A 14,285-nucleotide genomic window follows, 5' to 3' on the forward strand; every position below is an offset into this window, starting at 1 on the left:
ACCCCAAGGCCAACACTCCACTTTTTCTCTGTGTGTGTGTGTGTGTGTGTGTGTGTGTGCGAACACACACACACGCACACACAAGTATATATATATATAGAGAGAGAGAGAGAGAGAGAGAGAGAGAAATATATATATATAGAAAGAGATATATAGGTGTGTGTGTGTGTGTGTCCGTCTTTCTGTGTACGCATGTACTGTCTGCTCACGCACGCGCGTGCGTATGCCTAAGGGAGTCCATGGTGGTGGCTCTGTTCAAGGCATTCCAGTACATATTGTTCAAGTTTTGAGGCTGTTTGCTTCCTTTTCTCCTGTTTCTTATCATCACATGGAGGTCCTGTGGCATAGTGCAGACTGCTGGGAGGCTGGGGTGGCTATGATTGTGCTTGCCAGTGGTTTTCAAATGATGGAAAATGTGGAGTGTGTGTTTTGGATTTCAGCAGAAGAAACTGGCTAAGTGGTGCTTTAAAGGAACACACACACACACACACACACTCTCTCTCTCTCTCTCTCTCTCTCTCTCTCTCTCATTGAATGTCAAACGTTAATTACACGTCGATCGCTGCACGAGTAAATGGTCGAGAATCTACATTATGATCATATCTACAAAAGCTTTTTTTTTTATTTCATTTTACCAAACCAAACAATCTGAGTATTGATAGCAGAAAGCTGGCCACATTTTGAAATTTTGACTGTCAAGAGGAACCATACCGAACATTCTTGAGAGCCATAAGTGGACGTGGCGTCTGCTCATTACATCACATGCCATCAGGAAGCAGATCATCAGATGGCCTTATAAGCATAATTAGCATGTTAAGTCACAGTCCAAGACCCAATGTCTGAATGACTTGACTGAGGGCTTTTTGCCAGCAGGTCATTATAGATATATATAACGAAACTCTAGATAAGTTACAGTTTTCACACTGGTCTTAGAACTCAGTGGAACAAGAACCTGTTACAGCACACGAAATCCAAAGGGATTGAAAACCCCTGACATGTTTCTCAAGGCGCTGATACTGGCCGCGACAGCAACGGCTGTGACGTCACTCAACATCTCCCATGACTCCCTGACGCTGCAGTCTCTGCTGACGTTGGTCCAGCACCAGGTGACGACAATGGAGCAGCAAGCGGCCAGCATTCAGTCCCTGCAGAGCCAGCTGACCGCCCTGACCACCAGCAGTCTGAAGCAGGACCACGCCCTGGACAAGGTCAAGGCCAGTGTGACGATCGTGAAGCAGACAGTGACGGAACGCCTCGACGCCTTCAATGCACAGCTGGAGGCCAAAGCCAACATGACCAAAGGTAGGGGAACACTTGGAAACTGTGTTCAATTTAGATACATAGAAGCTGGCGAATGTAAAAACGTCCAGAATGGAAGTAAATAATGTAACATACAATGTGACGTGATGTGATGTGATGTGACGTGACGTGACGTGATGTGATGTGACGTGATGTGACGTGACGTGACGTAATGTGGTAAAATACGAAACGAAGCAAGACGGTACGGCACGATGTGATACGATAGCTTGGGCTATGATACGATACAATACGGTACAATACTATATGATATATGATACGTTACGATATGATATATCACATGATCTGACACAGCATACTACAGCATGATGTGGTGATTGTGTGATTTGCTGTCCTGTGCATAATCAAGACTGTCAGTACAAATTTGTTTAATTTCTTGTAAAAGAAGTGAAATTAGATTGTCAGATAACATGATGTTTTTTTTTCCTTCTGCAATTAACACTTTCTCCACGATTTTTATGAATATGTTACAACCATGACGTCAGGCAAAGAGAAGAGACTTTTATGTTCATAACATTTGTGATCATTGCAACACAGTGGTTATATTTATATTTGTGTTTAGTGTTTGTTTGTTTTTGTTTTTGGGGTTTGTTTGTTTTTTTTTTGTTGTTGTTGTCGTTTTAACAAAGTCCAAAATGGCTATCCATACGCCCAAAAGTTGTGTCGTGGCGATCGGTTTTTTTTTTTTTTTTTTTTTTTTTTTTTTTTTCTTTTTTGGGGGAAGGGGGGGGGTATTTTTTTTTCTTTTTTCTATATTATTTAATTTCCATGTTTACATGTAGAAACGGAGACCTTAAAAAGAAAAAAAAATGTTTAATGGCGACTGGGTTTTTTTTTTATTACGTCATCTAAAAAATGACTTCCCTAATGTCCATAACTCTTACAATTCAATAGTTCAGTAAGACAGTCAGACTGTTTTGATTTTTGCGGTTTAATTTTTCACTGATCATACAAAATGGCCGCCCTCAAACCGAAACTGAACCAACCTTAATTACCATTCCAGTCGCCTTCACCGCCCACATGTCAACCACGGGAGTCAATGTCGGTGCCAACGGACCTTTTGTCTTCGACCGCGTCATCACCAACATCGGCGACCGCTACAACAACAGCTCCGGCATTTTCGTCGCTCCCTGCGACGGCGTCTACGTCTTCTCCTTCATCATGATCAACGACGGGGAAGCGCCGGGCATACAGGCTGGGATCGAGAAGGACGGGGAGGTGTTGGGCACGGGGACCTCAGACGGGCTGGGGGCGTACAACAAATGGGATGACGGTTCGGCCTTGGTGACGACACGGCTGAAGAAAGGGGACCACGTCTACGTGAAGAGAAGGGGTGGGGGAACAAGGGTGTATGGGAATGTCTACACCAACTTCTCGGGGTTCCTCTTGTTGGCTGATGTTTGAGGTGAACATTAAGTAAGATGTTTGCTCTGAGAGAGTGCGGTCTGCACAGTGCAGTGCAACCGATTTCAATTTTGTTTCCTCTGTCTGAAAGTGTATGACTAGCCTGTAGATGGCTGGTGATTTTCTTTGCATGAGATCAGTACGGAACCTTGATCTAATTCTCCTTTGCCGTATCCTCGTTATGGCCCGAAAAGCATAACCCTAGGAAAATCTGTCTTTCTTCGTTTTTCCTTCTGCCTTTCTTATCCTGCACTCCTACTGATTGCATAATTAAAACATTCAACTGTAACAAACTAACTGTATCAAGTTGTGAAGTATTTTAAGTTTTGGTCTTCTGTTTTGTATACAATCTGTCTATGCAAACTTTGTGTTATGGCATATTTTCTTTTAAGCTGTCATTGAAATCCACTGCACTTCAGTTTGGAATAAAGCAATGATCAAAAAACGTGAAAATTGAAACTTGCACGTGTGTGTGTGTGTGTGTTTGCGTGTGTGTGTGGGTGCTTGTGTGTGTGTGTGTGTGTGTGTGTGTGTGTGTGTGTGTGTGTGTATGAATATGAGCCCTCTCATTCAAAATATACTGTGTCCATTTTCAAATGTAAGTTGGACCAGAGGATACGTAAATTCATTGCATGTATAGATACATAAATCAAACGATACATCGTCCCCTGTCTTGCTTATGGCACACGCATTCAATGAATATTTTTAAAGTACTTGGTAACGCACAGACTTCTGTCTTCAAAAACGTAATGCCCACTCACATTATGTTCACAGAAATGTTGCTGTGTTGGAAAAAAAAGAAGCCTCCCCTATGTCCTTCTCCACTGCCGCAAGATGCTTAGCGTGTGGCAGCGAACACACAAATAAAATCAGTTTGATGAAGAGACATGGAACAAATTTTCGTGGGGATGGGAGTGTGAAGGGCGTGGAGGGGGGGGGGGAGGAGCGTCCATGTTGGTGCTATAGGCATCCACCTGATGACTAGATGCCTCACCTGCAGCGATTCCAGCAGACAATCATATTCCGACTACGCACGGGGCACTGCCGCCTGCGAGACCACATGTACCGAATAAAGCTGTCACACACTCCTGACTGCCCGTGTAAGACAGGCCCACAAACCCCGGAGCACATCCTGCAGTCCTGCCCCCTGTATCAAGATGCACGGACGCAGCAGTGGCCCTATGGAGCCACACTGGCAGAAAAGCTCTGGGACACCAAAGAAGTTCTCATCAAGACCACCACCTTCATCTCCAGCATAGGACTACAAGTCTGAGACCATGATCACGGGGAACGCAGAAGAAGAAGAGAAGAAGAAGAAGGTGCTATAGGCAAGGATAAATGCGTGGCGCGGGGCTGTCGGATGGTATAGGGAGAAGGGTGGGGATCACAAAGGTCATAAGACAGAGTGAAACAGGAGGATAGGGCCACTCCTACACATACAACCCTCGAACAACGAAACCTGCACCACACTAAGACCCCAGCGCTGAACAACTTGATCGCAAGGGACGCTAGCCAACACCGTTGAACTCAAAACTGTATCGCGGGAGAAAGGGGACTTGCAAGTCCACCACTAGAGGAGGGGTGTGGGGGCGGATGAGAAAGGGTTATTCCAGTTTTTGTTTTATGGCCTGTGAATGTAGTCCTCATTGCAGTCTGTGGGTGAAAAAACAAAAACAAAGACGTGTGCTGAATCTGAGTTTGGTACATCAAAGACGTGGATTTGTTGCCCAGTCAAAGAGAATTAAAGGGACAAGAGAGTGTAAATCTTGTAGATACTCGCTCTGATATCACACACATACACAAAGCCAAAAAAAAAAGAACAACCAATACTTTCATCAAACCTTTGAGTTATGTGCACACACACACACACACACACACACACACACACACACACACACACACACACACACACACACACACACACACTGCAGAGAGAGAGAGAAACAGACACAGACATAGACACAAACACCAACAAACACACAGACAAACAGACAGACAAGAGACCACAAAAGTGGAGATTTCAATAACTCAAAGCAACTCATAGAGCACGGTCACAAGATACACAGCATTATTATTACGATTTTTGAAAAATCTGTTAGAGATATTGACAATTTAACGACTCCAATACAACTCGCAGCACCAAAGTTTGTATGGTGGCAAACCACGTATATACTACACACATGTTTTGTCATCTGATACCAGTTTGACAACCGCCACGTTACCATGGCAGCAGAGATGAAGATACAGCACTAACCTGAGCACTTATGTCACACGAAGAACAACATTCTTTCAGCAATAAGCACCGCGATATCATCAGATTTTCTCAATACAGCACACCTGAAAGCATCAAGTGTATTCATCACCATTTGATTTTACTCAAACTATAATCACAGTGTTTAACACACCCAGTTAACCACTAAAATAGGTGTACAGTAATCAATAAAAACGGAAAGAAAAGAAGACTGCTAGCAAAATTAGATGCAAGACAAAATGGAACATGAGCAACAACATATGTATCCATTCTTTTATATGTAATCAAAAGATAAATAAACTACTACTACTACTACTACTCCTACTACTGTTGTTGTTGCTGCTGCTGCTGCTACTAATACTATGACTACTACTACTACTACGACAACTAACAATAACAATAATGATACAGATATACATATATATATATAAAAAAAACCAAAAAAACACGCGAACATTTAGACAGTAAGGTGGAAGTTGGTGATTCTGGCCTTATATTCAAACTCAGCCTCGCTCAAAACACACAACTTATGGCTGTGTGCACAGTGAACCCGAACCCGAACCCTCCCGTGCCCGACACGGAAGTGCCCCGCCCAGCTGCCCGGGCCCACGAAAGCCGGATTGCATGGCACATCCGGACGGAGCCAGGCCGGAGTCGACAACCCACACACATTAATTTTGTGTGCGTGCGTGGATGCGCGCGCGCGCGCGCGTGTGTGTGTGTGTGTGTGTGTGTGTGTGTGTTCGTGAGAGAGAGAGAGAGAGAGAGAGAGAGAGAGAGAGAGAGAGAAACGAAAACGAAACGAAACGAATTTTTATTTCACGAGGGTATTGGAGTAAGCATAGCTGGGTTTTTTTGTTGTTCTTTTTTTTTTTTTTTTTACATCTAGCCCTCAAGGACAAAGAAGAAAAGCGAAAGGAAAAAAAAGAGAAAGCAAAGGCAACACACACACACACACACACACACAATTACATAAGAAAACAAAAGACATAAATGAAGGCATGTACTTTACCTAATTAAGCACGACACAACGACAGACTATCGTTAAAACAATCAAACCATTAAAATAAATAAATAAATAAGTAATGAAAAAATGAAAAAGGGAGGAGAGAGACTGACACAGGAGGGACATGGGAAGTGAATTTATAGCAAACATCATTTTCTATATTAATAAAATATTAATGATATAGAAACATAATCAGTACATTTTAGGATAAAGAGGTGCAAAGTTTGAAAGATTCATTGGGTATAGTGTAAGTTAGATTTGAATTTTTGAAAATTTGATTCCTTTTTTGAAAGGTTCTGGGATATGATTCCATAACCACCCCCCTGAATATGCAAGGCTTGATTTACATAAAAAGATAGTAGTTAATGGAAGATTTATCTTATGTGAATGTCGATGATTATTAAAACTAAATATGTTTGTCAGATAGGATGGAGCATTGCCATGGAAGATTCTGTGCATGAACAGTCCTTTATCTCACTCAGTACAGCCAGTCTTCTCTTCTCCTCTACACAGACCCCTCGGATGTCCAGTGGGTGTCTGAATGACCCAACCTTTAGCTTCCGTCGTCAGAACTGTGGTATTCTTTGTCAACATTCACGTCTTCAGTATAAGAGCCTTCCGCTTGCAATATTTTGATGATGGTAATTGGGGTGAAACGCTGTTAACGTCGTCTCTTTCGCCGTTCGTATGGAAAGAGTTATTGTATGATAGTTTAGTGAAGGAAGTCTGTTTGTAATCAGTTTCTGTCAATGTTGAAGATTTGTCAATGGTTAGTTTTACGGCTTTTTTGTGGATACTAATCAATGGTTTTAGTAAATTATTGCTTGCTGAATCCCAAAGAGTGGAAGCGTAGTCAATATATTGGATTGAATGTATGAGTAAAAGAATAATTTTCTAGCATGTATGGAAAGGAAATTTTTCATTTTATCCAACTGATATAACCTCGAAGCAATGGTTTTGGTTAGACTTTCTATGTGTTTTGACCAAGATAGGTTATTGTTGATTGTTATTCCCAGAACCTTGTGATTAGCAACTTCAATTTTTACGTCGGCAACATAAAGAACAGGTAAATTTTCCATTTGTTTTTGACGTTTTTGCCTAGTGATTATCATCATAAATTTAATTTTATTAGGATGAAGAGGCATATGGTTAAGTTTAGTCCATTTAACAAGAAGGTTAATGTTTTCTTGCATGGTAAGATAAACCTAATGAGCATTAGAATTATTTGTATCTAAAGTTGTGTCGTCAGCAAACATTTCGCAGTGTGTTTTTAAGAATAAAGGAATATCATTTATGTATAAGGCAAATAATAGAGGGCCAAGGACTGAACCTTGTTAGAGTGAGAAATAGAGAGAGAGAGAGACAGACAGACAGACAGACAGACAGAGACAGACAGACAGACAGACAGACAGAGACAGAGAGACAGAGGAAGCCATGGCAGCTTTGAGGAAGGTCAAGGTGCGCAGGGCTGCTGATCCTGACAACGTCACCGTCAGATTGCAGCGATTGTCCCGTGAATGATGTTGCAGTTACTGAGCATTCTTTAGAGAGAGAGAGAGAGAGAGAGAGAGAGAGAGAGAGAGAGTGTGTGTGTGTGTGTGTGTGTGCACTTGTGATCAAAACCAACAGGTCTGGTATGATGTTCCAATATTTACATGTCTATTGAATTATTCTTCTCAGTCTTCTCGTTTCACAGACGGACATCCAGGTCCCCGCGATGAAGGCAGTTGTACGCTACAGGTCCTCCACACAACCGTAGAGCTTCCGGGTCACTGGAGTTGTGTCGGGCCAGTACCTCCTCCTGAGCACCTCATGGAGTGGGCAGGACTGCAGCAGATGTTCTGTTGTCTGGCTGTCAGTCCCACAGGGGCACCGTGCTGAGTGACCAATGCGGATCGAATTCAGTATATAATGTGATGATGGTTTAGGCGGTTGTGGCCTGTCCTGAGTCCGAACATGACACCTGTTCCCGCCAAGTCAGCAGGTAGAGGGGTATGTCCTTTTGTGGTGGGGATGCTGTTGCATCCACTTCTTCTGTTTCTTGGCCTCGATGGTGATCTTTATTTCTGAGTAGCTGGTGGACCTATCCACCTGCTCTTGTTTAGTGCCTTCCTTTGCCAGGGAGTCAGCAGTCTCATTGCCAAGCACGTTGCAGTGAGAGGGAATCCTTTTGGATGACAGCATGGCTCCTGCAGGGGGAGGCAAGAGTGGAGAACAGGTCGTTTAGATCAGTGTTTTTGAACTGTCAGGCCTGCAGGACGGACAGGGCACAAGTCAGGAACACTACGTTGTGGGTAGCATCAGTGCTGACCACGATGTGGGCTGCTGTTGTTTTCAGGGCTTCTGTCTCAGCCTTATATTTGGTGGTGGAGTAAAGGCCGGTAGAGCGAGCAGATTTTCTTTTCTCTTCGGTTTGAGTTTAAATGTGTGTGTGTGTGTGTGTGTGTGTGTGTGTGTGTGTGTGTGTGTGTGTGTGTGTGTGTGCACATGTGATCAAAACCAACAACATAGCAATCTGGTGCGATGTTCCAATAATTCGTTATGTCTAACGACTTCAATACCTGCTTCTGTTTAAATTGTCCACATGTACCCAAACCCTCCAATGCTGACAGTTCCCACATGATCTTCCAGGGCGCCAGTCATGATCCTTTCAAGAAAGAGGTTGAAGAGAGTGGGAGAGAGTAGACAGCCCTGTCTGACTCCGACCGTGGTTCTAAACCAGTTACCCGTGCTACCATTGAAGAGGACTGCACTGGTTGCTCTTTCGTATAGGTTCTGTATGGCTTGGATGATGTCTTCACTGATGTTGAATTTGTGCATGGTGGCCCATAAGGCAGCGTGCCATACCCTGTCGAACGCCTTCTTGAAGTCAATGAAGACGATGACATTGATGGCCTGGCAGGAGAAGAGAAAGAACTCGAAGAACTCGTGCACAAACTTGACAAGACATCATCAGCCTACGGCATGGAGATCAGTGCCGAGAAGACCAAGGTTATGACCAACAACAGCCAAGGCGTAACGTCCAACTTGCACGTAAACGGTGAAAAACTGGAAGAAGTCTCCTCCTTCAAATACTTGGGTGCCATTGTGTCAGACGAGGGTTCGAAACCAGAGGTCCTGTCCAGAATCGCGCAGACTACTGCCGCACTGAGTCGATTGAAGACTATATGGAAGGACAAAAAGATCTCCCTCTCGTCCAAAATCAGACTAATGCGCTCCCTCATCTTCTCAATATTTCTATACGCTTGCGAATCCTGGACCCTCACTGCAGAACTCCAGAGAAGAATCCAGGCCCTGGAAATGAGATGCTTCCGCAAGATCCTGAACATTACATACAAAGACCACATCACAAATGAGGAAGTGAAAAGAAGAGTCCAAAACGCCATTGGCCCATTCAAAGACCTGCTAACCACAGTGAAGGAACGCAAGCTCCGCTGGTATGGACACGTCACACGATCAGACGGCCTAGCCAAGACCATCCTGCAGGGTACCGTACAAGGAAGGAGGAAGAGAGGCAGACAGAGAAAGCGGTGGGAGGACAACATCAAAGAGTGGACGGGCCTGCCATTTGCCACAACTCAAAGGGCCGCTGAGGACCGAGGCAGGTGGCGCGAACTGACCAGGCAGTCATCCATGGTGCCCCAACGACCCACTCACGGGTCAAGGGATAGATGAGATGAGACCCAAACCCATCGTTCGCAATTAGGCTTGCCCATTCGCATTTACACTCAGGCACCCTGTTATTTTAGTCGCTGAAAAACGTTGAATAGAAGGACTCGACGAACTTTTCCTGGTGCAACCAATCGGAGAAAGCCTTCAAAAACAGAAGAGCTACATTTGATGATAGTTGTACCTGCTATCTGTACAATACACATGTTGAGCTGGTTGCTTCCTACCCTAGTGTCAGTTTCTGTGACTTGACAGTGTTTACATTTTGAATACACGTGTGTCCTTGGTTGGGTATTTCAGAGCACCTGTCACCTGCGTCACTTTACGAAGGTGAATGTCACTTGAGAACATCTGTTCCAAGGCGAACAAAACCTTAGGCTTCTCCAGGAGGAATTTAGAAGTCAGCTCCCAGACCATCAGGGAACTGACATACATCTGTCCGCCCAGTACTTGAATTTGCATCATCAGTCTGGGATCCATACAAACAACAGGACACTGACCGACTGGAATCAGTACAACGACGTGCAGCAAGATTTATTTTGAGGCGCCGCAGGAACACTTCAAGCGTGTCAGACATGACTGACCAGCTAAAATGGCCCACTCTCCAACAGCGACGTCAAACGGCAAGACTGGTCATAGTGAACAAACTGCAGCACTACAAAGTTAACATGCCCTCCCTGAGATAGGAACTCATCCCCCCCACTACTGCGACAACGACGAGACCACCCAGAACAGCTGTCCCAGATATATCATACTGCAGGGCACAGTAGGGACACGCAGGATTCCTCCCATGAACAGTGCGGGACTGGAATGCACTGGCCCTGACAGCTACTGCCGGCACCTTTGTGTCATGGGTGTCAAAGTGGCTGCCAAAGGCTAACAACGTACCCCCTTTTTTGTGACCCACCAAAGAAGAGGAGGAAAGGAAATGGGATGGAAAAAAAAGGGAGTTTAGACATTTAAAATACAATTTTTAGTGTAGGGATCATGGATCAAAATAGTGGTAAATGATGGGCTGGAGATGTACTGGTCAGGTTTACCCCTGTGGAGCACTTCGCCAGCTGGAGTAGTCTACTCAGACACTGTGAAATAGGATTAGTGCTTCTTACTGCAGATCCCCCCATTAGAGACAGAATAATCAAGAAATGATTGTGGTCACTCCATGGAAGGAAAGAAGGATCATTATTCACATATATCATTCATAACATGCATTATGGATTTGTTCATGTGCAATCAATTCCTTATTTATAGCCATGTTACTCCCTGAACAAGTATTTGTAAGTGCTTGGCTCCCACCAATCTCAATGAAAGACATAGGGACAGTTGATCAGCTGGGACACATTGGAAGCACTATTCATATCAGGTACTGATTCACAGAAACAATCCATTGCTTAGAGAGGCAACGCATGACTTACCGAAAGAATTCAACATATACAAACCATGAATCATTAACTCATATCATTCATGACATCTGTGAATACATGATTTATATACATAATAAACAGTACACACATTATTTGAAAATGATGTCTGTTTCTTTTGGTTTACTAAAATCAGAAAGAGTTTGACAGTTCTGTGAACCTCCAGCCTAACGATGGAAGTTGAAGCTGTGACACATGCCCTCCAGTGGCTATCGTCCATCCATACGCCCGGAAACCAACATGCCATGATTCTAATAGACTCAATGAACCTCATACAGAAAATTGAAAACGGAATGGGAAGCCCAGAGCGGCATAAGGCAATGCGCAACTTTCAGATAAAAAAACTCACATGGTCATACTGCCCGGGACATGCAGGAGTTAAGGGAAATGAGCGAGCTGACAGACTTGCTGGTAACGCAACACCAACGAGCGGCCTACATCTAGGAAAATCGGAAATCCTCAGAAAAGTCAAAGAATATCAAAAAGAACAGGTACAAGGCCATCACACCATCGATCGCCTCAAAGAAATAAAAGCAGAGAGAGGGAGCGGCCGTAAGTCTAACATGAAAGGTAGAGCACGATGCTTTGCAAATCAAACAAATATCGGCATCATTTCCAAACCAACATTGCGCAAATTTCTTCAAAACGGAACAGAGTCTCTGTGGGCTTTTCCAAATACAATAGACTGAGCAACACACTAGACGCCACATTCTTGGCATCAGAGATCTTTTCCCATCCCTCTTGCGGCCAATCAGTGGCAGCCTCTGTGCGTGTGTGTATGTGTGTTTTTGAATGCGTTTGTGCATGCGTGAGAGTGTAAGTGTACACAAGTGTCAGGAGAGTTCTGTGCATGTGTGTGTGTGTGTTGTGTGTGTGTGTGTGTGTGAGGGGGAGGTGGGGGTGCAGGGAGGAGGTGAGATAGAGGATGAGGTATGTGAGTGTATGCATGCCTACACTGTGGGAGCATCAGGATATTGGAACGTATATATTATATATATATCTTTGTATATATGTGTGTGGGGTTGGGGGTGGGAGATATGGGCGTGTGTGTGTGTGCTTGTACAAGTAAGTGTTCATCTGTGTGTGTGAGTGTGTGTGTGTGCGTGTGCGTGTTTGTGTGTGTGTGTGTGTGTGTGTGTGTGTGTGTATGTGTGTGCCGTGGAAGCTGCGATACATAGACTAGAAATGAGTGTGTGGAGGAGGGGGTAGAGGAGGTGCAGGGAAATTTGTGGTGTGTGTGTGTGTGGGTGTGTGTGTTGGAGCTCATGTACGTTTATATGTATTTGACTGTGCTTTCGTATCTGTGAAACTGCGTTTTGGGGGCATATCTGTTATGCATGTGTGGGTGTATGTGTGAATGTGTGTCTTCATGTTTTATATTTATTTGCTTATTTATCATCATTGTTGTCTTATTTATTTAATTATTTATTTATTATTATTTTATCATTATTTTCATAACTACTATCTTCTTTCTTTTTTTCTTTTCTTATCATAATTATTATTTTTCTATTTATGTATGTACGCTTATCTATGTGTATATATATATATTTTTTTTTTCTCAAGGCCTGACTAAGCGCGTTGGGTTACGCTGCTGGTCAGGCATCTGCTTGGCAGATGTGGTGTAGCGTATATGGATTTGTCCGAACGCAGTGACGCCTCCTTGAGCTACTGATACGGATACTGTGAAATTAACTCCATGCAATATTTATCATTTACGCTAAATAATCTATTGCCCACACTGTTTAGGTGTTGTTGTTTTTTTCTTTAATCTGTTTTGTCTTGACATCAAGAGTGCAGATTAGGTTATACAGTTCAGTTTTTAACATTATTAACCGTAACAGATTTCTGAAATAAAAGTTCTTTTTCTCTGGTCTTAAAGAACACATGCAGTTACTCTATTTCAGATTGTGTGTATATGCATGTGTGTGTTCTTGACTGGGTATTTTACAAGTGCATGTGGGTGTCACTGGCTGGTTATTTCATAGTACATTTGTGTATTGTCGGCATTTCTGTGTGGACTGTGTATCCTTGGTTTCATTTTTCTGAGGACACACATGTATCCATATGTCAGCACACAGACTTTAGAAAGTTTTTTTTTCTTGATTTACATATTTTGTTTGTTTGTTTGCTTATTTGTTTGTGTGTAAAAGTCCATACGTATATAAACAAGTTTTGCAAATTCTATAATATGTCAAAATGCCTTTATTTTTTACCACAGATCCAACAGATAGTCTACACAAGTGAGGTCTGTGGCGTAAGTCCTTAGTGGTACCAAAACACAAATGTGTGTGTGGGTGTGAGTGTGAGCGTGTGTGCGTGCGTGTGAGTGTGTGTGTGTGTGTGTTGAAATGAATGAAATGCATGCACATCTGAATCACGTTGTAGTGAATAGACACTAAATAAATGACATGAAGAAAGCAGAAATGTCCCTTGACATCGCTTAATTCACACACAAAAATTATTATTTTTAAAAAAGTCGGCCTGGATACTGCTCATAAACAATATTACATACGATGCCAAATATGTCACAATCTGGTACATTTATTCAACAAGATAAAAACAACTAATAACATCAGCAATGACACAAACAACCACAATATCAATAAAACAACTGGATTTCTCAACAACAGCCGTATCATATTTCAACAAAAACGTAACCCACTCTATCTTGTAGTGTTATCACTGTTGACTGCATCATACAGACAAATCCTCAATTTTTGCCACTGCCATGGCAAAGTGATCAATCAAAAACAAGACAAATCAAATGCCACTTCTAGTAAACCCATATAATATAGGCACTAAGTATGGGAATTCAGACTGCAATTTTCAGAGTTGTGATAATAAAACATCTGTTGGTCACATCACAGAACTGCATCGTGGTAAAATAAAATAATAAAAACCAATGTATCCATCCATCACAACATAATAATATTACCCTTATCAAACGGTCCCTGGTTTTGTTTTGTTGCTGTTTTTGATTGTGTGGTACTTATATCACTGTAATAGCAATAATATCAAAAAAAAATCATGGTTTTATATCATTATACACAGCCCCAAAACATGGGGAAAAACATATATATATTTTTTTTTTGTTGTTGTTGTTGTAATACACAAGTATAGCAGCAACACACAGAAAGTGTAAACATACATTTTCCATTAAAAAAACAACAACAAACAAACAACAAATGCAACCAGAAAAACAACTTGTTATAGTTAT

General features: G+C 42.6%; 1 protein-coding gene across 1 annotated transcript; it reads left to right on the forward strand.

Annotated features, from left to right (window-relative positions):
* The first annotated feature begins 807 nt into the window (after positions 1–807).
* Positions 808–3,174, forward strand: LOC143298728 (cerebellin-1-like). Its single transcript, XM_076611649.1, has 2 exons — positions 808–1,302; positions 2,321–3,174. Exons 1-2 carry the CDS (start codon positions 996–998, stop codon positions 2,719–2,721), a joined length of 708 nt encoding a protein of 235 aa, XP_076467764.1. The 5' UTR covers positions 808–995; the 3' UTR covers positions 2,722–3,174.
* Positions 3,175–14,285: the final 11,111 nt, after the last annotated feature.

Source organism: Babylonia areolata, chromosome 24 (genome assembly GCF_041734735.1).
Source record: "Babylonia areolata isolate BAREFJ2019XMU chromosome 24, ASM4173473v1, whole genome shotgun sequence".
Classification (NCBI taxonomy): domain Eukaryota; kingdom Metazoa; phylum Mollusca; class Gastropoda; order Neogastropoda; family Buccinidae; genus Babylonia; species Babylonia areolata.